Source organism: Onychostruthus taczanowskii, unplaced genomic scaffold (genome assembly GCF_017590055.1).
Source record: "Onychostruthus taczanowskii isolate IOZ18803 unplaced genomic scaffold, ASM1759005v1 scaffold99, whole genome shotgun sequence".
Taxonomy (NCBI): domain Eukaryota; kingdom Metazoa; phylum Chordata; class Aves; order Passeriformes; family Passeridae; genus Onychostruthus; species Onychostruthus taczanowskii.
In genome coordinates this window covers 1,123,470-1,144,977 of record NW_024507990.1, presented here as the reverse complement: position 1 = coordinate 1,144,977, position 21,508 = coordinate 1,123,470, and the positions used below count along the sequence as shown (strand labels likewise).

General features: G+C 48.5%; 1 protein-coding gene across 2 annotated transcripts in view; it reads left to right on the top strand.

Annotated features, from left to right (window-relative positions):
- The first annotated feature begins 484 nt into the window (after positions 1-484).
- Positions 485-21,508, top strand: part of GAS7 (growth arrest specific 7) — an 80,319-nt gene continuing 59,295 nt past the window's right edge. For both annotated transcript variants that reach the window (XM_041427375.1, XM_041427374.1), the window contains exon 1: positions 485-725. In XM_041427375.1, coding sequence (XP_041283309.1) covers positions 543-725 — 183 coding nt within the window. In that variant the 5' untranslated portion in view covers positions 485-542. The remainder of the gene's footprint in view (positions 726-21,508) is intronic.

The following is a 21,508-nucleotide window of genomic DNA, read 5'->3' as shown; positions in this document are numbered from 1 at the left end:
TCGAACAGTGTCTGTCACACAGCCATACAAAGGGGTGTGGAGCACACAGGCAGCACACAGAGTCCCTCGAACAGTGCCAGTCGCACACACACAGAGGGGATGTGGAGGACACAGGCAGCACACAGAGTCCCTCGGAACAGTGCCTGCCGCACACAGCGGTGTTCCCCGTGCACTCGCCCACACGCTGTCCCCCCCCCGCCCCGGGTCCCCCGCCCACGGTCCCTCTCGCTGTCCCCCCGCCTCGGGTCACTCACACACGGTCCCTCTCGCTGTCCCCCCGCCTTGCCCCTCGGGTCACTCACACACGGTCCCTCTCGCTGTCCCGCCGCCACCAGCGCCACACGCACCGCCCGCCCCGCGCACCGCACGGCCGCTCCTCCCGCCGCGTCCTCCCCTCTCCCGCTCTCCCCCTCCTCCCACCACTCCTCCTCCCTCTCTCGCCCTCCTCCCCTCACCCAGCCCGTCCGGGCCGGAGCGGGGCCCCCTCAGCCGAGCGGGGCGGGCGCGGAGCGGCGGCGGCGGCTGAGGCGCGTCCCGGAGGGATGTCGGGGACCCGCTGCCAGGCGCTGTACCCCTTCTCCGGGGAGCGGCACCGGCAGGGGCTGCGCTTCGCGGCGGGTGAGCTGATCACGGTGCTGCAGGTGCCAGACGGCGGCTGGTGGGAAGGGCAGAAGGAGGACGGGCTGCGTGGCTGGTTCCCGGCCAGCTACGTCCAGCTGCTGGAGGTAGGAGCGGGGCCGGGGCTGCGGCGGGCGCGGGGCGGGAAGGGCCGGCCCGGGGATGTCCCGCGGGGGAACCGGCCGTCCCGGGGCGCACACGGGGCCATGGCCGTGCTGCTGTTGGACCCCCCTCGGCATCGCTGTGCCCCTGCCCCGGGCAGGTGTCCCGGCACCGCGGGCTGAGGCTGCCGGGTGCTGTGAGGATCCGCTTGCCCGGCCTCGCTCCGGCGGCCAGAGCGTTTGGTGCTTGTAGCTGTAGCCATGGAGAGGCAGAGCTGAGGTGCGTGACGAGCTGCGGGCTGCTCCGGACGCTTGGGTTTTCACAGTCGCTGAGCAGCAGCAGAAGTCGGTGGCTGCGGTGATGCAGCCTTGTCACTGAGGGTCGGATGCTGGGCGAGTTCCGCTCCTTCTCATTTCCTTTCACTGAACGTGTCGTGGCTTTATGTTGTGGAAGAGGTAATTCAGGTATAGAGCGATGGAATCACGGAATGGGTTGGGTTTGAAGGGACCTTAATGACCATCCCATTACACCCACTCTCACATGAGCATCACCTTCCACTAGACCAGGTTGCTCCAAGTCCCGTCCAGCCTGGCCTTGGACACTTCCAGGAGAAGCCACAAGTTTTCTGGGCATCACCACCCTCGCAAAGGAGAATTTCTTCCTAATGTGTAATATAAATCTGTCCTTCTTCAGCTTGAAGCCATTCCCCCTTCACTCCATGCCCTTTTCCAAGGTCCCTCTCCAGTACCTGTAGGTACTGGAGGATTCTCTAAGTTCTCCCATCTCTTCTCTCCCTCTGTAGCAGCAGTTCCCAGCCAGCTGCAGACACCTCACTGCCATACCTGTGGCATGGCTCAGGGAGCCCCAGCAGGGTTAAGGCTGCTTGTGCAGACCCATGGACTTTCTGTCAGGATACTGAAAAGTTCTGTCAGTTTCTGTCGTTTTCAGGGCCCTGACAGCTGGGATGACAGTTGGATTCCCACCTCGGGACTGCTTGTGCCTGAATGTGTTTACGGCTTTCAGTCCACGCAAACAAGACACCACGTGAGAGTAAAAAATATGTCCATGAAGAGTTCCTTCACAATCTCTGCATGTGAATTCTGAAACATCTCATGCAGTAAAACAAGAGCTTGCCATGACCCCATCAGTCCTCCCCTTGCTGGCCATGCCCTGTTGTCATTTGGAACTTACACCGAGGCTGTGGGCATGGCAGTGGTGTGGGGAGCATCTCCCTGCAGTGAGTGGGCTGAAGCCATTCACAGCTCATTTCTCAGGTCAGCCTCTGTTTGTCCTCCCCTTCCAAGGGGAATCAGCCAGCCTGCTTTGCTTATATGCAAGGCAGGCAATGCCCATCCCCAGTTTTCCACGCACACCTCCCAGGGAATCCAGGGAAGCAGGAAGCAGAGTCCTGAGCAAAACCTGCCCACCAGCTGCATGTAGAGAAATGTTCTGCGGGCAAGATTCTATGCAAAAGGACATTTTGCCCACAAATCTGGCACTGCCTTTTCATTTCTCTCGTCCAAATAATTTAAAAATCTATGATGCTTCCATTGATTTCCTGTTTCTTATTATTTTTCCTGGAAAGACAGGAAAGTAGAAACAAGAATTGCCCACACAGTGCTACAAGAGTGAGGCCTTGGACTTTCCTGTGCAACTGATGCACTTGGGATTTCTTTTGTTAGGTTCAGAATGTGAGAGTCCTGTTGTTTGTCAGTTTTGCCACCTACAAGATCATTTATTGAGAAACGTGAATGTTTGTGGTTTCACAAATTGCTAAATGTTTACACATCTAGGAATTTGGGAGTTGTTTGGGGAAAAATGTATCATGAGATGTGGAAGATTCTGCTCAGCAGAGGCAGTGGGGAATTGCTTCAAAATACCATAACTTTGCTTTCCTGTCAGAAACTCTTGTTTCCAAAGTCTGAGTAAGTTCCACCATGCTCAGGTCAGTGCCCACAGCCCCAAAATGTGCCTTTCTGACCCTTGGCTTGTGTACCACTGACAGCTTTGATGGAGACCTCTTGTCCACACAGCCTGCCCCCTTTCTCTTGGGAAAGAAAAAAGAAAGAAGGCAAGAAAAATGGCAAGGGCTGAGTCTGTTCACTCTGGCATGTTTTCCTTCTCCCCAGAGATGGTACCTAATGAGGACTATGAGCTGGAGTTGAAAAATACATCAAATGAGAGCTAATTAACCAAAATCCATGGGATCACAGGTACTTGGCACACATCAGAGTGATGTGTGAGAAGGAAGCTCTGTGTTTGTCTGTCTCTCATGGCTCTGTTCAGGTAGCCTTTCCCTTCTCTATAGGTAGTTTATCCCTTGTGTGCAGCTCTCAGGGACCTGATCTAACTGAAAGACACCACAAGAGAAATAGTGTCCTTCTCTGTTCTCTGATCTGAGTCCCTGCCCAGCCACACTGACATGGGAACTGATGCCAGGGCAGTGGTCACAGTGCATGTCCAGATGGGGCCATGGACATCAGTCTCCTTTCCGTACCAGCCAGCCCTTCCATGGGCTTTGGGTGGCCCTGGCCCTGCAGCTCTCAGTGAGGTTCAGTGCTCTGTCCTCAGCTGAACTTGACCACACTTTGTTGTTTTAAGAGGAAGATGTTATTCTCTCCCTCTGTCCTGCCCTCATTTCCCCGTGCCCAGTTTACCCCAGCAACTGCTTGTGCTCTCTCTGGAGCCTGAAGGAGAGCTGGCTGCATTTTCTGCCACAGCAGACTGAACGTGCCTTGTGGCCTTGCCTGCCTCCACAGCACACACCCTTCCTTCTCTCAGCAAGGTCCATCAGTGGCTGGCAGCTGTCATGAGGAGGTGGCCTTCTTCTGAAGCCTTTGTGACTTGAAGCCTGCACTGTGTTTAGACAGGAAAGCTGGATTTTCTGATTTGTAGGGCTTCGCATTTACCAACACAGGGATCTCATCTGACAGCACTGGTTCAAAAGTCTGTGCTGAGTTTTGGTCCTGAGCTGAGAGAGGGAAGTGAGAAAGGTGTGAAGAACAGCAGAGGGGGAAAATTGTGTTTTCAATTCATTCATCATAGAGATCAAGCAAAGGACCATAAATATGGAGCAAGAGAGACATAGAGAGGTAAAGAGATAAAGACATTTGGCATCCTTTTGTTTCCTGCTCCTGTGGCTGCTGCAAGCCCACAGTGGAGGGTTAGAGGAAAACAGGGGTGGCTGGAGCTTCCTGCTCAAGTCAGTGATGGAAGCAGTGAGAGCTGGAGGAGGGCTGGAGGAGCTCATGGTAGGGACAAGCCAGAATTGCCATGTCTCTGTGAGCTCTGGAGAGGACACCACTGTCAGAGAGCAAAAGTGGTTGCATCCAGCAAAAAACGATCAAAAGCAGAGAGCAGAGGGAGAAGGGGAGGGTATCAGCTTCGTGGTGGGGTTCCAGATGGATTCCCTGAGGCTGGGCTGGTTGGGAGCAGTTGAGGAGGCTGCTGTGGTTTTAATCACGGAATCACTGGGTTGGAAAGGACCTGCAGAGATCAGCTTGGCTTGCCTGGCTTGCCTGGCTATGTCTGTTAGGTTTTCAGTGTGTGCAAGGGTGGACACCACAACTGTACTGGACAGTGTATTCCAGTGTTTGAATGCCCTCACAGTTTTTTCTTGTGTCCTTTAAAGGAATTTGTGTCCCTTTAAAGGGATTTTACGTGTTTTAACCCGTGCCCATTGCAGTTCATCCTTTCCCTGGGTATCACTGAAAACAGTCTGTATAATTTTTTTACTGTCCCACCCATAGATTTTTATTCACATTGATAACATCCCTCTCAAGCCTTCTTGTCCTTATGCTAAACAGTCCCAGATCTTTCAGCCTTCCTTTGTATGACAGATGCTCCAGACTCTTAATCATCCTCATGGCCCATTGCTGGACTCTCTCCAGCGTGTCCTTGCCTTCCTTATGTTGGAAATCCAAGTACAGTTTCCTACACTGCTGTAGATAGTAGGTTAAAGGAGAAATGGTCCCTAAGCAGTATTTCCTGAGCGTGAGAATCCATGGACACTAGAGGAATCCTGAAGACTGCTGTCAGATTATTTGGTTTTGCTTTGGCTGAGCAAGCAGCACCCTTCTGCAAGCTGAAGGGCTTGGGGAAGGAGGGTGTTGTTCATCCATATCCTATTGAATAGATACCATCAGCTTCAACCCTCACCTCTTTCTTGGTGATTAATAGCTATGGCAGCGGTGGGACCTGAAAAGCAGGGATTTTCTGACCCTTTCCTCCCTCCTGTGTGCTTTATATTTTTGCCTGACCTTTTGACCATTGAGCAGAGCCCTCCAGGGCCCCTTGGTACCAGGCTGTCGCAGCCCCAGGTTAAGCAATTGTCCTTCCCAGCCTGGAGCAAGAGGGAATCTGTGCAGATGCAGGTGAGGAGGTGGTGAGCACAGAGCCAGTGGAGTGTGGTGTGTGATGCACTGGGGGATTTCACAACAGCTCCTGTTTCTTATCCTGAGGCTGGCTGCCTCCTCACCCCAGCTGCGTCAGGGTGCTTGGGATGATGATGATGATGTGTGTAGAGAGATCTGTACGGCTCCAGACACAAGAGCAACCTGGCACAAGGCTCAGGTGCTCCAGTTTGTGACAACCTTCATGGTGCAGGGCAGCACAGATGTTGAGAAAGTGGGGTGGTGTGTATTCCAGGAGGTGCTTTGCATGGGACCCTCTGGAGAAACCTCTGTTGCGTCTGCTTTTTCTAGACAAGTGATTTTTGGAATGTTGGAAAGATTCAGTCACATTTGCAAGTGGTTTCTTTGAAAACCTATTTTTGGGCCTTGGTTTTTTTTGTATTTGTAGTTAACTAGAAATCACTTATATAAGCAGCAGCGGCAGCAACATATGCAAATTTGCTGGAAATTGTCAGCACTTTTTATAGCTTCAGTCATCCCACAGATGTAAGTCTCTGTATGAAGCACAGCGTGTGCTTCCAGAATGGATGGAGGTGGCTCTGGAATCTCACTGAGCGGGCTGGACCGAGTAGGACTGCGAGCTGCCACTGATCTTATCTGCACTCCACAGCTTCATTTACCAGAACTGTGAGGCACTTAGGAAGGAAGGAATGGTGTGCTTCTCCCTGCTGCTGTCACACAGATGGTTCATTGCTTCCACTGCTGTGTAATACTCAGCAGGTAACTCACCTCACCTAAACCAGCCTGGGACAGGTGGAGATGTGCAAACAGCTGAGCCTGGAGGTTGTTGCACATCCAGCTGCAGGAAGCATGGAATGGCCTGGCACAGACTGCTTCCTTCGTGGTGCCTGGGGAGTCATAGAGAAAAAAGATGAAAGGAATGCGCAGAAATTAAAATGCCTTTTATTTATTTATTTTATAATAGAATGTGTAGAGGATTCCTGTGCTAAACTGCTCTCTGTCATCATGGGGACTGTATGTGATACGTATTAAAAGGGAGGGTGTGTTGGTACCTGTTGCAACAGAGCTTTTCCTGATGCACAAAGGAGAATAAAGTTGTGTGTGCACCTGGATGGCTGTGGGTACCTGAGCCCTGAGCTATTTTTACATGGTGTCCTTATCTCCTGCACGCAACAGTGGTGCTTTGCTTTCTCAGAAGGTTCTTCTACCTCCTTGGAGTTTGCTGTCTCACTCTCTCTTGTTCCCCCACCTCCCCACTTAAAAATCAGCTTATCATACAATTCATGAAGAGCCACAAGAACTGAGGGGATGTGTGATGATCTCAGGCACAGATGTGACTGCTGCCACTGCTTTTTTCTAAGGATATTCTGTGGAGCATGTAATGCTCCAGTCTAAAGTTTGGCTGCTGAGGAAGGAATCTGGTCTTTAATCTGGTGTGGTAAGGCTGTGGGTGCTGAACCCAAAGAGTGGATGGCATCACTGCCAGGCTGGGGTGATCTGTCTCCAATCTCCTGCCCAGGGGTGCTTGTGACACCATCCTGAGTGTTCTGGCCATTCTGCTGCCCCTGGGAGGTGGTGCTGGGGCAGCAACCACAGCTCAAGTGGGGATGGCATTTCCCCTGCTGTGGAAGGTTGGTTTTCATTCTCTTGGCGCAGGGTTGGCTCCCTAATGAAGGCAGAGTGTGGCTATGGATGGAACCTGCTGTGGGTGCTGTCTCAGGGAAAAGGTGAAGTTCCCAAAGTTCAGTGCTCACAGGTGCTGAGGCTGGTCTGCTCTGCATGGTCCAACAGCAAACTGTTCAAATGTTCAGGAGAGGAGTGACAATGAGGCTCCTGTGCTATTGCCTTGTGGTTTAGTTTCACACAGTCTTTTTTTCCTCTCTTTGACTTTCTGTATTTTTTTAGAATTGAAACTTGTGATCATCTGACCACTGATATTTCTGGCAAATGTGAATGAAATCAAATATAAAAGGGTGAGGAAATTATGTTTTGCTGCCAGAAAATCACTCTTTAATCAAGTTCTGAGGGAATTTAAAGCCCCAGGAGAATGTGAAGGGGATGTGAGGCTGCAGTTCACAATCCCTGTTATCCGTCTGGCAATAACTGTCTCACTCTGTTGAAGTTACAGATAAAATGTAAAAACTGAATAGTACCAGAAATAGCCAAAATTTGTGCAGAGAAGGGTCTCAAAGAAGGCTGTGGTATTTTTTATGAGCTCTTCTGTCCCCTGCAGAAGTTGGGGTGTTGCAGAAGCTGGGCTCATAGGTGCTGCTTCTGCAGCAGGTGAGAACTGTCACACTGTTGGACTTACAAAAATTGCATAGGACAGAATTTTTAAAGATGTTTTTCCTTCATCCTTTGCTAAAAGATGAAAAAGCGCCATGGAAGGCTTAAACTGGAATATCTCTTATGGCCTGTGGATTACAAAAAGAGTCTAAAAACAGTCTCCCTGCAGACATCTGCCTTCTAGATGTGCAGGATTAAACGAGTTGCTGTGCACCTGCAATTTAAGGGTGGATATAGAGCAACCATGAAAAATGTGGATAATTTAAAGACTCACTTGAAGATTGCTTAGTTCTCTAAAGAATTTCCAGCTCATTCTGTGCTCTGAATGGGGCACATGTCCTGTAGGAAAATACAAGAGTGATTTCTGCAGCAGCAAACGTGGGGAACTCAAGTTTCACTTTCCAGCTTGGGTGCAGAATGCACCTTCAGTGCCTTGAGTGTTTTGCCACAAACACCAGTGCTGAAAGTAACACGCAGCACTTTACAGAGAATGTAATTTAAAAAGATGCAGTAGGAATAATGAGACGATGCCAGATACTTCTTTTCTAAAAACAAAGCTTTACTTTGGTGTCCGCAGTGGAAAATTTGGCTCTGTAATCAAGACCAGAAAATTCTGGCAGCTTTGATAGGATTTGGTTTTCTCTACTTCTCTCACTTTTACTTGTGGGACAATAAAGACCAGGTAGAATTAACTAGTCATTTAACTAACCAGATTAAACCTGTGTTTTATGCTCCATGATTCCTAATTTTCCATGCTTGCTTATGCCCGTGAAGCACATTATTACCAGCATTGTGCCTCAATGCTCATTAGCAGAATCTGAAGTGTCTGAGTGTGCTCTCAGGACTTGTTTTTTTGTTTTGTTATTTTATTTTTGTTATTTTGCTGACTGCTGACACCAAGTGCTATCTCAAAGATAGCAGTGTCTGTTTTGGAGAAGCTCCACAATAACAGCAGCAGGTAGTATCTCTTTTGAAAATATTTGGGTCTGTTGCAGTTGTTTTCATTGTGGCCATGCTACAACTCGGGGCAGGAGGAGTTTCCCACTTTGTGTGTGTTCATCCTGTTCCCTCCTTGGACAGCAAAGGGAGCCAGCCACTACTAACTTGTGTCTTGGAATGCTTGACACAAGGCACTGATATTTCTGTCTCTGATTTCTGACACTCCCAAGGAGCACTCATTTTGGGCAGCTTTCTCAGCATCCGGCACTTCTGGACTGTGCCTTGTTCCCCGTGCAAGGCAGTTTTGCTGAATCCTCCCAAAATCTGGGGCTGGGGTGCAGTGGCTGCTCCCTGTGTGCTCATTTCCAGGAGCCTGCACAGCTCTGCCTTTGCAGACAGGGACAGAGGACCTGGGGAAACCCAAAAGCAGCATCATGGAATTGGTGGTCCCCACACTCTGCTTTGCAAACTGTCATCAGTTCACGTCACTACAAAGTGTCATTTGCCATATTTAATTACCTGCCACACTCCATTTTATTGCTATGAGCTCTTGAGTATGCAGAACAGTGTGAAACCAGTGCCAACAGTTTGCTCAGCCACTGTTTTCCAAGTCTGTGCTTCAACAAGTGTTTGTCTTGAAAAATTTAAGTATGCTTTAGCGTATTTGGAATTTTTCACATCACTCCACTGTGTAAAGCATTACCTGTTGAGAGGAGCTGCTGTGCAGGGTTGGTATGTGGCAGGGCTGTTGGCAGGCTTGCCCTGTACCTGCAGAGCAGGGGAGCAGGCTGAGTGTGTAGCACGGGGTTGGGCATGGGAGAGCCCCTTGCATACCTGCCATAGCTGCAGAAGTGCACTTGGGATGGAGAGGGAGAGCAGGCTGTTCATTTTCCTGGGATACAGACTCCCTCCCTGCTGTGGCTTCTCAGTACCTGCTGTGGTGACTGCCCTGGGGAGCAGTCCTTTTACAGGCATATGGAATAGCAGAGAAAGCTTTTTGCTTGTACTAGTAATCCAGTTTTCCACATCACGCTATCAAAATAGCTTTTGTACTAGCCTAGTACATCTGTGGTTTGCTTTTTTGCTGGCACATTCCAGAAAGGGGTGCCATGGGTTACTCAGGAGCTGCCACTCTGCATTTTGTAGAGTATATCTGGCAGCAGAACAGGCCAGCATCTTTTAACATCCACTTTTGTCAGCATTTGTGAGCAGTCCCCTCAGTACTCAGCCATCAGCATGAGGCACTTTGGAGTTAATTTAGGCTGACTGATAGATGACTTTAGTCACTAATCTTTGAGCTCCTCAGCAGGTGCAGATGCAAAGGTTGAAAATCTTTCTTTGAGACCTGTCTGGCATTTTTCCTACATTTGTGGTTGGTAAGAGTAGACTGTGCAGACTGTTCTTGAGCCACAGATATTCCCACTGTGATGCTGGCAGCAAAAGCACCGTGGTCTTCCAGTGTTTGTTTGAGCACTGGGTTTGTTTACTGCACAGATCTCTCAGGGCTTTCCCAGCTCTGTGGCACTTGGAATGGCCTCTGCTGCCACAGTCTCCAGGAACAAAATCTTTCCTACTTTAACTCCTTTGCTGGCTATCACTTCATGTGCCTGTATCCATCCATTTCCACTCTTTGCACTGTGGAAAAAGCCCTCAATAACAGGAAATTCGAAGTAATAAGTCTTGGGAAGACTTGGGGTTTTGTATTGTAAAATGGATCACACCAAGGTCCGTAAGGAAGATGTGTGATGTTCCAGAGTGCTCTGATGAAATATTCCATGATTTTCAACAAAGAAGGGACACAGCAGATGTGAAAGCTGCAGATCTGTCCTCCCTGCTCCTTCCCAGCTTTGCCAGAGCAGGGGCGAGCTGCAAGGCTCTAGCTCATCACAGAGAGAGAAAGCAGGAGCTCCTCTGGGCTGGAAATGGAGTCTGGAATAATCAGGCTGTCCCATAAGTACTGAATTTTCATCTTTTAAATGCCCTCTCACTCTCAGCAATGGATAAAAAGGAGAGAGGTGTGAGAGTGGGGAGGGATCAGAGGCACAAAAATAAGAGTCTCAAGCTGCTCATTTGATCTTCCCAAACTTGCCCCTGTGTTTTACTTGGAATCACAGTAAAAACTTCCTTGAAATCTGTTAGCTCAGGGTTAAATGTCATTGTTTACTGCAGCTGCAGTGTCCTTCCTGGCAGTTCAGCCTGTGGCTCCTGTTCACCCTCTCACAGCCCCTTCACCAGGGACAGGCCACGCAGCTCTGAGACTGCTTGACAAAAATGCAGCAGTGGAATGGGGGGCATGGAAGGGGTTAACGTGAAGCAGCTCCCTGGGCTGCTAAAAGACCAGCTTTTGTGGAAGTCTGAGGGAAGGAACAAGGATCTTTGAGCTTGACGTTGTTTGGGACATGAAAAGTACAACAGGATTTCAGTTATTACCTCCATATGTAATACTTTGCATTTATTCCCAGTGTATTTTGTTTGCTGTGTTGTCTGTTCTTTGAAAACTTACCAGAGCTCATGTAAACAATCATGTATAACCTGAACATATTTACAACTCATTTCTCACTTTCCTGAATTGTCTGAGGTGTTATTGGCATCATGCCTCCTCAGACACGTAACCAGATCTTTGTGGTTCGCCTTTGGTTTGAGGAAGACTCTTTTTGCTTCTGCTCTTTGCCTTCTGGCTTATCTATTTCTTATTTTGTATAGTAGTTTTTTCACTCCTGGTCTGATTCTTTTCTTCTGGAAGTCTTCATAGAAAGGAGTTTATGCTTTCACAAGCATACCTGTGATAGTTGGTCTGGCAGCAGATATCAGCACTCCCTAGAGTACCACACAGAGATGCTCGTGCCACCATGGCTACAGCATTGCTATTGAATTTATTCTGTCATTCTGCTTAGTTTGACTGTGATCATCCATAAGCACTTTCAGAACATTCTTTTAAATTGGCTGCCTGGATCTGCCTTGTCTTCCTGATCCTTTCTAATTCACTTATTTAGCCCTTTGCTCGTGTTTCCAAAAGGAAACCCTGCAGTTGCCGTGTGCTGAAATGCTCGTCCTTGAGCCATTTCCACAAAACCACAAAGCCAGACCTCCAGTGACAAGCTAGTGCAGTACAGGAGCAGTTCCACTTGCTACAGAAGTGAAATTTGGTCGTAGAAGAGGCAGAGCTGGCAAGCTTTTGGTAGTGGGGTGGATGGAATAATTGGTACAGAGGAGTTTGGAGGAGAAAAATGGAGATGAGGAGTGACAGAGTTTGCAAGGGCTGACAGAGAATGAAGAATTAACAGAGTTTGGATTTGATACAGATATGGCAAAGTGCCACGTAGAAATTGCACAGAAGAGGAATTGTATTTCCAAGGAGTGAGCAAGTGCTTAACTCAGAAAGGAACAGACAGAAACTGGTTTGATAGACGTAGTTTGTTTTGTAGTCCTGAAGAACTGTGTGCAGAATTCAGTTTAAAAATACTGCTGAGGGCTGTGTGTGCAGCGCACAGCTGAGCACTTCCAGCCCTGCCCATGTAATGAGCTGCCTGAGCAGCAGATTAGCTTCTACTGTGCCAGCTGCTGTATAATAGGACTAATTCATTACCCAAGGCCAAGTAATCACTCTCAATAGCAAGATTTAGAAGAGAGCCTATGGCTTGTCTCATTGCACTGCAGACTGCTGATGATCAGTGATAACTGAGACCAAATGAAGACTGGGAATAACCTCAGTCTGTTACAGAATGAAGCATAGCACTTCAGGTATTTCCAAAAAGAAATCGTGTTTAAATCGTCTTTTGGACAGTAATTTTGCAATGTACCTGAGGCAGTGAACCCCTGTGCACAGTTCCTCTGAGCTGCACTGCCCCAGGATTTGGGGACCCCCTCACTGCAGCTCCCTCCTCTGCTCTTGACCAGCACCATTTACTGAGGCTGAATATGAATTTTCAGTGAGGGACAAAGCTTTCCCTCAGTGCTTGCCAGAAACATAACCATGGGCCAGCAACATAATTCATCTCAGGGATGGCACTGTGGCAAATTCTGCTGTGCAGCTTGCTGGCAGTGCTGGGGAGGAGATTTTGCTGGTGCAAATCAGTGTTCCCAGCACGTTGTGATCCCTGTGGCCAGTGCTCTGTGCTGCCTGCTCATGGAGCAGAGCATCTTCCAGCATGTCTCTGATACCCTCCTCAGGAATCTTTGGAAGAGTCAAAATCAACCTGAGCCATCAGTCCTTTACTTGAAAACGATTGTGGCTGCTGAGCTTTGCTCTGTGTCAGGGAGGCCTTGGGGCTGCTCCTTTCAGCATCTCTGGGTGGTACCTGCTTGGGGTGCACACCTGGAACCCCCACAGAAATGCAGCATTGGCCCCATCAGACTGCTGCCACCAGGGGTTCTGCCTGCCAGGGTGGCACCAGTCTGGTTTTTGGTTTGTCATTTTCTCTTTGTTTGGGTGACACACAGCTCAAAGGGCAGGTGCCCACCAGCTTCTTATGGTTTGAGATGCAGTGCAGCTAAAATCCTGCAAAATACTTTTCCCTTGTATTTACTAATTTTAATAACTAAGGTTACAGCTTGGCTTTTGATAGCCTGTACACCTAAGATGTCTCATTCTGCTCTGTGGAGAGCAACAATTGTCCCTCTTTATCACATAATGTAAAACTACCTCAGTTGCCTTATCAGAATATTCCTAAGGAGTACATTTGAATTACTGTTCATCACAATGCAGGACACAATTTTTTCCTCTCTTTTAAGCTTTTTCTTTTATTTATGATGTTGTCTTCCTTGACAATTTCCACAGTTTCTTCTTAAGGCAAGAAAATTTTTTATAACTAAAAAATAGATGCATTTATAAATTTATAAATTCTTCATTATTGTTCATTTTTTCCCTCTCTCTGCTAGGCTCCAGCAGTAGTAAGGCAATATCTTCAGTGGAAGGAGTTAAATATACCACCCCAGAAGAGAGCAGGCCAGATCTGAAAGCTGTTCCTGTATCACTAATTTTGATCTCAGCCCTGTTTCCCGTCTAAAGACTTTTCTCTTGCCGTGTTCATGAAATGTTACATTTACAACCTTTGCTTAGAGCGTGCTGAGAAAATATCTTTCAGCTCCAGAGGTTCCCTCTCTCAGGAGCCCAGCCTGAGGAACAACAACCACAAGTTACAGCATAGTTTCAGTTCTCTATATCATTAAACAATATTATTCTGAAGAAAATAATACACTGAAGTGTGCTGCCATTGTGTAGCAGAGTGGGATTAATTAGGCACTAGATTCCATACTTTTAAGCATGCAAGACAACTCCTAGAAGGAGGCCAAAACCAAGATAACCTCTCAGATTTCCCTCAAATAAAACAGGTATTCTTTTTCTTCACATGGTGAGATCCTGCAGCTGTGCAAAATTCACCCAAAAAAATTCCTTCTGTAATCCTACCAACTTCTTCCCCTTAATGCAGTCAGTTATAGGAATGTGGAATGAGCAGCCCAGAGCTGCTGCAGCGAGAGCAGCACTGCACTGCTGACCCCTCTGGAGTGCCAGTGAGGGTGGGTGAGGCAGACACTGCTTTTTGGGGGCTGCAGGTGTGCACAGGCATCCTGCAGATCCCAGGCTGCTGGAAAGCTTTGTTCCAATTCAGCAGCAGGCACAGAAATATTTAGAGTTGTGAGAAGGATGTTTGGGCACGGTGAAGACATGGCAACGCTGGAGACCTGAGCTGCTCTGGGCTCCCCTTAAACCTTCTTGTGCCCCCTTAACCCCTCCTGCACTCAGCAGCAGCCCCAGGAATGCCCTCTTGAGCCTCCCTCTGTGCACTGGTGCAGCTCTCAGGGCTGGTGTTTCCCTGGACTGGCTTCTGTGTGGTGTGAGCTCCCGGGGCCACCGAGCACCAGGACCTGTTCAGAGCGGACATCAAGGGTGGGCAGAGGGGCCAGACCCTGCTGCCAGCCAGTGCCTGCCCTGTTCCCCTGTGGCTGCAGCAGCCTGGGCTCCAGGAATGCTGAATGTGTCCCGTGCTTCCCTGGATGGGGGCTGGATGGTGCAGATGGAGCACACAGGTGGGAAGGTGGCACCAGAGGCAGACCTCAGCCTGGTCGCTGACAGAGCTACTCCAGCAGGTTATCTCCACCTCCTGACAGGGGTCCAGCCCTTCTGTGCAGGTGATGCAGGAGGTGCTGATTTCTCTAGAGGGGATTAGTGTTGGTTTATGCCTGGCAGGAGCTGCCCAGAGCTCAGCAGTGGAAAACTCTGGGATGGGGTGAGCGAGGGCTGCTCTCTGCCTGATGGGGGCTGTGTGTGTTTGTTGCCCACTGGCTCATTTATAGTCTCCAGGAGAGGAGGATTAACCAACCTCCTGTGCCAGGTGAGCAGCTCAGGGGCAGAAACTCATGGACATGGCTGCAGTTTCTTCTTCTCTGCAAGGAGTCAAGCACCACATCCTTCCTCAGGAGCTGCTGTGTGTGCTGTGACTATCCTGCTGCCCCAGGGAGCCATCAGAAGTGCCAGCACACTGTGTCCAGGGGGATGGCAGCTTTCTCATAAGCTCCAAGGACTGTTTGTGCTGTTGTGTTCCAGCATGGACAGGTGAGAAGCCTTGGGGCAAGAACTTCTTAGTCCTGCAGACAAGAACAAGTTCATCCTTACTTGAAAAAGATAAAACACTCTGATTTTTACAGCCAGCTGAGGAAGAGAAACTCCTGAGGTCAGACTCTCCCAGTGCTTTTTCAGATATCCAGGCTGAAGGAGCTGGGTTCTTTTTCTCCCTGTTGATCAGAGAGCTGTGAGCCCCTGCTCAGCTGAGGTGTTCAGTCCTGGGTGGGGGAAGAGGATGGAGCAGCTCTGCCTGTGGATGTGCTCAAACAGGCTGTATGGCAATCCCCACAAGGAGCTGCACTGAGATGTAGTTTTCGTGTCTTGCCAAGCTGTTCTTCTCTTGCTAAGTCAGAGAGCAGGAGCCTGAGGGTGTTGTTATCAATCTGGAGTTTGAATTCAGCATCTGTTCTGCATCGTCCTGCTTCTTTCCTGGGCATGAGGCCAAGGTTTGGTGTCCAGGAGGTGGGACCTGCCTGCAAATGCAGGGCTGTGCTCAGCCTCCCCGTTCCCTCCTCCACAAACAAGGCTGCTGCAGCACAGCAGGAAGGTGCAAATATGATTTTTACAGCCCAGAAAGCAGCTCTTGGGTTTGAATTAAATTTTCCCACTTTTTTTTTTTTTTTTTTTCCCCAACCTTGCATCTGTCTGAGCCCAGCACAAACGTTCAGGCAGCTGGGTGCAGCATCACAGGTGTCACAGGGAGGTTCCCCAGGATTTCGCTGGAAGTCTCAGAAGGGAAGTAGCACAAACAGGGAGGTGCCCTGAGCAGGACAAGCTCCTCACAGAAGGAACCCTGTAGGAGCTTGGTGCTCTGGGTATTATCCAGAGAGTGTTTCCATGACTGCTGGATTAGCTGTAGCAGAGGTTGTTTGCTGCAATACTGGTTTTTGCATGCTCTTCACTGGATAGCAGCTTATGATCTGGACATTTATGACCATTTATTTTTATGTTAAGTGCAGATTAAAAACAGAATTCTACCTTTTTCACGAAAGCACATGACTTAAAAAAACCCATGGACTTAAAAATCTCATCTAAAGTAGTAGAATATAATCAGCAGACTCAACAAAACTTTCTTGTTTTTCCTAGGTTTAATCTTTTTTTTGCAGTCCCAGGCTTCAAAATACCTCAGCTGCAAATACCACTGTAATTCACATGCAAAAGCTTGCAGAGGTTCATGTGGAGAGGGTTTAGAGGCTAGGAATGATTTCTCTATGCCTCTTTGAGGTGATGGTGTCCAGGTAGGGCAGGGTGGCCAGACAGCACCTTCCTGTGCTGGTATTGTTAAAGGTTTCATTGTGAATGCCATCAGAAAGATTGTTACCATCCCCACCCCAGTTCTTAACTTTCAGCTCCAAGTGTTCATCTTTCCTAAGTAGCATTTTCTTATTAGATCATGAGATTATTTCTATTAGGTTTTATTTTCTTTTTAATACATGATGTCATACTTTAAATAATATTTCTATTTTCATATCAAACGTGTCCATTCCAAGCCATCTCCCAGTGGAGTGTCAGCATGGTGTAATCTTTGGGAACAGCTGCTGAGGATACATTTGTGTACCTCATACTCCAGTCACAGGCTCAACTCCTTTGATTCAGAATGGCTGAATAATACCTACATCATTTCTTATAAGTAGTTATTTAGTATTTTTTAAATAAGAACCTTTACTGTGGCTTTGATACCACCTCCATCCTGAACCTTCCCTCCTGCAGGTTAAATTCATTTTTCTCTCTCCTGTGAGGGATGGGAAAATAAACCACCCTTTTTGGCAGATTGATGGCATATCCAAGACACTCCCCTTTCATTCATTATTCCTGCCCTGTATTAAACTACTTTTTTCTCTTTCTGTTCAGGTCATTTTTTTCTAGATCTCAGGTTTTTACTCTGTTTTGGACTAGATTTTCCATGGATTCTCAGAGAAAATTGGCAAATGCTCTGAGATTTATGAGCCAGTTCTTCAAAAGTCTATCAATCTCAGGGTTCTCCAAGTTACTCTTTCCCTATTGCAGCTGAAATCTTTGTTGCTGGTATTAACTTGATGATGGAGGACTTTATTAATAAATGACATTTTGTTGAATACCCTGAACATGGTCATTCATGGGTAGCTCTCCTCTGCTGAGCCTCCACTGGTTCTTTTACTTGGTCTTCCTCTTAATACACATTTATAAACTATTTCCTGTTACTGTTAATGCTTCTCTGCTGATTTTATCTACTTTTGTGCCTACACTTCCCTACTTGTCATAGGAATAACTGGCAGCTTTTTTTTAATTTAAAAGCAGTCTAAAGGGTTCCTTCTTTTACACATCTAGTACCAAGCACAAAGGCTTCCCAGTCCCAGTGATCTCTGATGTTTCTATATTACAATTATTCAAATTCACTGATGCAGTAACAGGTAATTATATGCTGTAATGGACATAGGAGGAAGACAGATATTGAAATGCCCAATTTTGTAAACAAGATTAACTTGCTAGGTGTAGAGCAATCAAACCAATAGATTTTCTTTATCTGCTTTGAGAGTGTGGTTTGATGACTCTGGAATATGCAGCAGTGTCTGGACCACGTTGGAAATGCATCCTCTTGGCAGGAATAGTCCCAGGGACTGAGGTGCCAGGCAGTTTTAAAATGGCCAGTTTATTCATCATCTTTATCCAGTGAATTAGGAGACTGATTAGGAAAAGAGGTGGAGGGGACCCAGTGACATTCATTGTGCTCTTGTGAAGATGCTCAATTACTGCACAGAACAAATTAAAATCCATCAGTAACTGTTTCCAGGGATTTCCCCCTGCTGGCTTTTTTGGGGGCTGTTTCCTTCTACTTACACTTTTTCCAAGCTGAATATTGAATTGATATTTCCTGGGTGTTTCTGCCTGCTCTATTTATTTTTTTTTTTCTGCATGCATCTGACCCATCAGCAGTTGGTCATGTCCCAGCAGCAGGTCTCCTGCTCAGCTGCCACTGCTGTCTCCCAGCCCTTTCCTTGAGGAAAAAGGAAATCCTTTGTCATCTCTGCAGTCCTCCCCACCACTGGCAGTATGCTGCCTTAAATGTTATTCTTGCATATGGACCAGGACTGAATGAATTCCACTCCACAAACGTGATGACGTGGATATTCTTCCTCTCCCATGAAATGTTTGTATGGTGGAGTTTCATCAAAAAGAGCTAAACCAGGAAAAGGAGATCTGAGCTCCCTTCAGTGTGCAGAGGGCCAGGAGCAGCAGCTGTGAGGACAAGAAACAGGTTTTTTTACCTCAGAGGTAAGCCACTAATTAGAAGGTAAATGCCAGCAAACCTTTAATTTCAGCCAGAGAAAAGAGGTTCACCCAGGACTGCCTGGTTTGGTGAGATGGCTGCTCACATTACAGTCCTGGGAAGGTTGCATGTGGGAGAAACACACAGATGTCCTCTGCTTGTGTCCTGCTCCAAATCAGAAAGGCCAGAGGGAGCAGAGCCACTGTACAGGAGTGCTGCAGAGGGCACAGCAGCTGCAGAGAGCTGATGGATCGACGAGAACCAGCTCAGTTCTGTCCAGGATCACGGGGAAGAGGGGAGCAGTCAGCTCCTGCAGAGCACTGGAGACCCTCTGCTGCTCTGCCCAGGGGCTTCTTCAGGGTGCTGCTTTACCTGGATGTCACACACGGGCTGGCCTTGATCTCAGCCCAGCAAACAGCTCTGATGTGGCTGCCCAGACCTTGCTGTGGGGCAGGGTTGACAGACAGACAGAGATAGGTGTGATCCTGCCTGAGCCACCCCCAGAGCCGCTGAGCCTGGTGGAGAAGGACATTTTCCTGAGGGGCATCTCAGTCTTCTGTCAGGGTACAGAGGCAGCCCCACATTGGCATGCTCAGGGAAGGGGCCCCTGGAAGAATGCTGCAGATGCAGTAATTGCTGTCAGGGGGCTCTCCCTGCCTGCTGAGCCTGGCTGGAGCCCGTGCCCCAGCTGCGAGGGCCACCAAGCATTCTGCACTGCCCCCAGAGTCCCTTGGCCTTCCTGTGCCACCCTGTCCTGCCAGCAGGGATGGGCACCAGCATGGCCCTGCTCTCAGAGCTGCCTGTCCATCTCCCTGTTTGTCTGCCCGGCTGCTTGTCTGTGTGTCTGTCTGTCTGGCCACAGCAGCAGGCAGGGTGAGCTATGGCTCCGTGCGGGGGCTCCTGCAGCCTGGATCAGGCGTGCCAAGTGGTCAGAATGGCCTTCCTCCCACGCCTTGTTTTGTTGTTTGTTTGTTTGCTGGTTTATTAAGATTTGTAGCAACAGCAGAAATGAAAAAATAGAGGTGGTGTGTCTGTGTGAGTGCATTGTGCTGCGGGGTTACAGGCACAGCAGTCACATTCCCCACGCCTGAGAGAGATTACAAGGGAGGGCGCAGGAATGTGCATCTGGCAGCACTTTGTATCTTGGCCATTTCACTGCTTTCTCTGCATCTGAGCTTCCCAAAGTTTTGGTCATGGAGGGCCATTTAATCCAGGGAACAGACTTCCTCTGCAGGGAAACACCGTTCAAGAAGAATTGAGGGTGTTTGTAAGTAAAAGGTTGCTGCTTGAAAAATAGTAAGGCAGGATCTGCCCAACCACAGCAACAGGAGGAAGCAAATTTCATTTTAAAGTAGAGGAAAGTGTAGCTATAATATGCCAAAAGTTGCTTAAGGCCTGGGGCCAGGAACAGAATCTGAGCTAACTATTGCAATTTTGTTTTAATTTCATGGGGTTTTAGATAGTAATTATAATAAAATTATAAGAAATGTGGATCATTAAACAAAAGGTTCTCAGGCATCCTGTCCAACAGTCTTTCTAAAAGAGAGAAGATTAAAGTAGTTAAATAAATTGTTAAATAAATTAATGTCCCATCCCTGGAAGTGTCCAAGGCCAGGCTGGACAGGGCTTGGAGCAGTCTGCTCTGGTGGAAGGTGTCCCTGCCCATGGCAGTGAGTTGGAGTTGGGATGAGCTCTGATGTCCCTTCCAACCCGAGGCATTCTGTGATTCTGTGATAAATACAGACAACTTTTGTCTTTGGACACTCTCAGAATGTCCTTTTGTTAACTTCTCATGAGAGGAATACACTCGCTCTGGAAATCTGATGAGACTTCCAGAAACTTATCTACGATGCTCTTGCTTGCTTTTCTAACTTACAGATATGTTACTTGCTCCAAAATGTTTCTGTAAATACATGGTTTTGGCAGATGACTGCAGCAAGGTTTGAGGTTGCTGTGCCTTAGCTCTGCTATGCATACTTGTATGTGCATGTAGGAGGGAGTCTCTCTATTTTAAGGGAGAATCCCTTCCTTCCTGAAAGGACACTAATTATTAGTTGTTATCAAGTGATTTTATTGTGTCTGGGAAACTGCAGAACCCAGCAGTAGAGTGGGACTTGTTAAAACCCTAGTGATACATGAGAAATGAAGCACATGAAGGGATGCCCTGGCACAGATGAGACAGGGAATGCTGGAATTGCATTGTTTGGAATTGCATCCAGCTGCTGGAATTGCAGAGGATGCTGCAGGAAAATTGCAGCACAGGTAGAGAGAGCACTCAGCCAGGCTGAGCTTCCTGCAGTGCACAGGCTGGAGGCCCCACATTAAAACATTTGGCTTTATTCCCAGATGTTCCATTCCTCCAAGCCCAGCTGCACTCACAGGCACAAGAATTCCAGAAGGCAGCCATGCTGCCCAGCTCTTTGTTTGCCCTCAGGCCTGCTGAGGGTGACTTTTCTACCCCCCTTTTTCATGCCACAGCCCAGGGAGGGGGGTCAGACAGCAAATTTAAGTCTGTGGGAAGTTTCTTTTTTTAACTGCTTCCAGTCACCCTTCCAGGGCAGAGCCCCTGGGGCAGGCAGCATGCCCCCAGCTCCCTGGCTGCCCCTTGGGCCTCTGACCATCTAGCTGGTGTGCCACGCTCTGCAGTCACTCAGGGAGGTGTTTGTCCCCACAGCAGGTCATTTCACACTGGAGACAAGCAGTAATGCTGCAGCTGGCTTGGTCTGGGCTTGTGACTCTCTGTGCTTCTGGGGGTGACTCTGACAGTACAAGGTTTTCTCAACAATGGCCCTGTTGTCCCTGGGTGCCCAGAACAACACAGCCCTTCAGAGTACTTGGCCCTGGTGCTCTGCCTCATACCAGATGCTGGTGTCAGAGACGGAGTGGCACATCGCTCCTGAGAAGGGTGAGGCTTGTAAAAAACCTCTCTGCTCCAGGTTTCCCACAGAAGAGTCTCAGGAAACCAATTTTGGGAAGAAAATGACTTAATAATTGAGTGGTACAGTGCTAGAAACAGCCCTAGGGAGAGACCTTGAACAAAGGAATCCCTGGGCTTTTACAGCCCTGCAATCCACACAGCCACTGCAGTGGTTATTTCAGGTCCAGGGTCTCCTGCTGTTCTCTGGCTCCTACAGGGTCCCTGGGTGACCAAACCCCCAGCTCAGCCCTGCAGAGCCCTGAGCCCTTGGTCAGGGGAAGGGTCAGTGTTCTCAGTGTCCATTCCCAGGGGCTCCAGCCATTCCCCACTCCTGGCACAGCCTGCAGGTCCCACCTCAGCTCCCCCTGCAGCACTGAGGGTTCCACAGAAGGGAGGAGGGCTCCTGCCTTCTCCTGGGCTGCCCTGGCACAGGACACATCCAGCTCTTGGAGGGCTGGCATTTG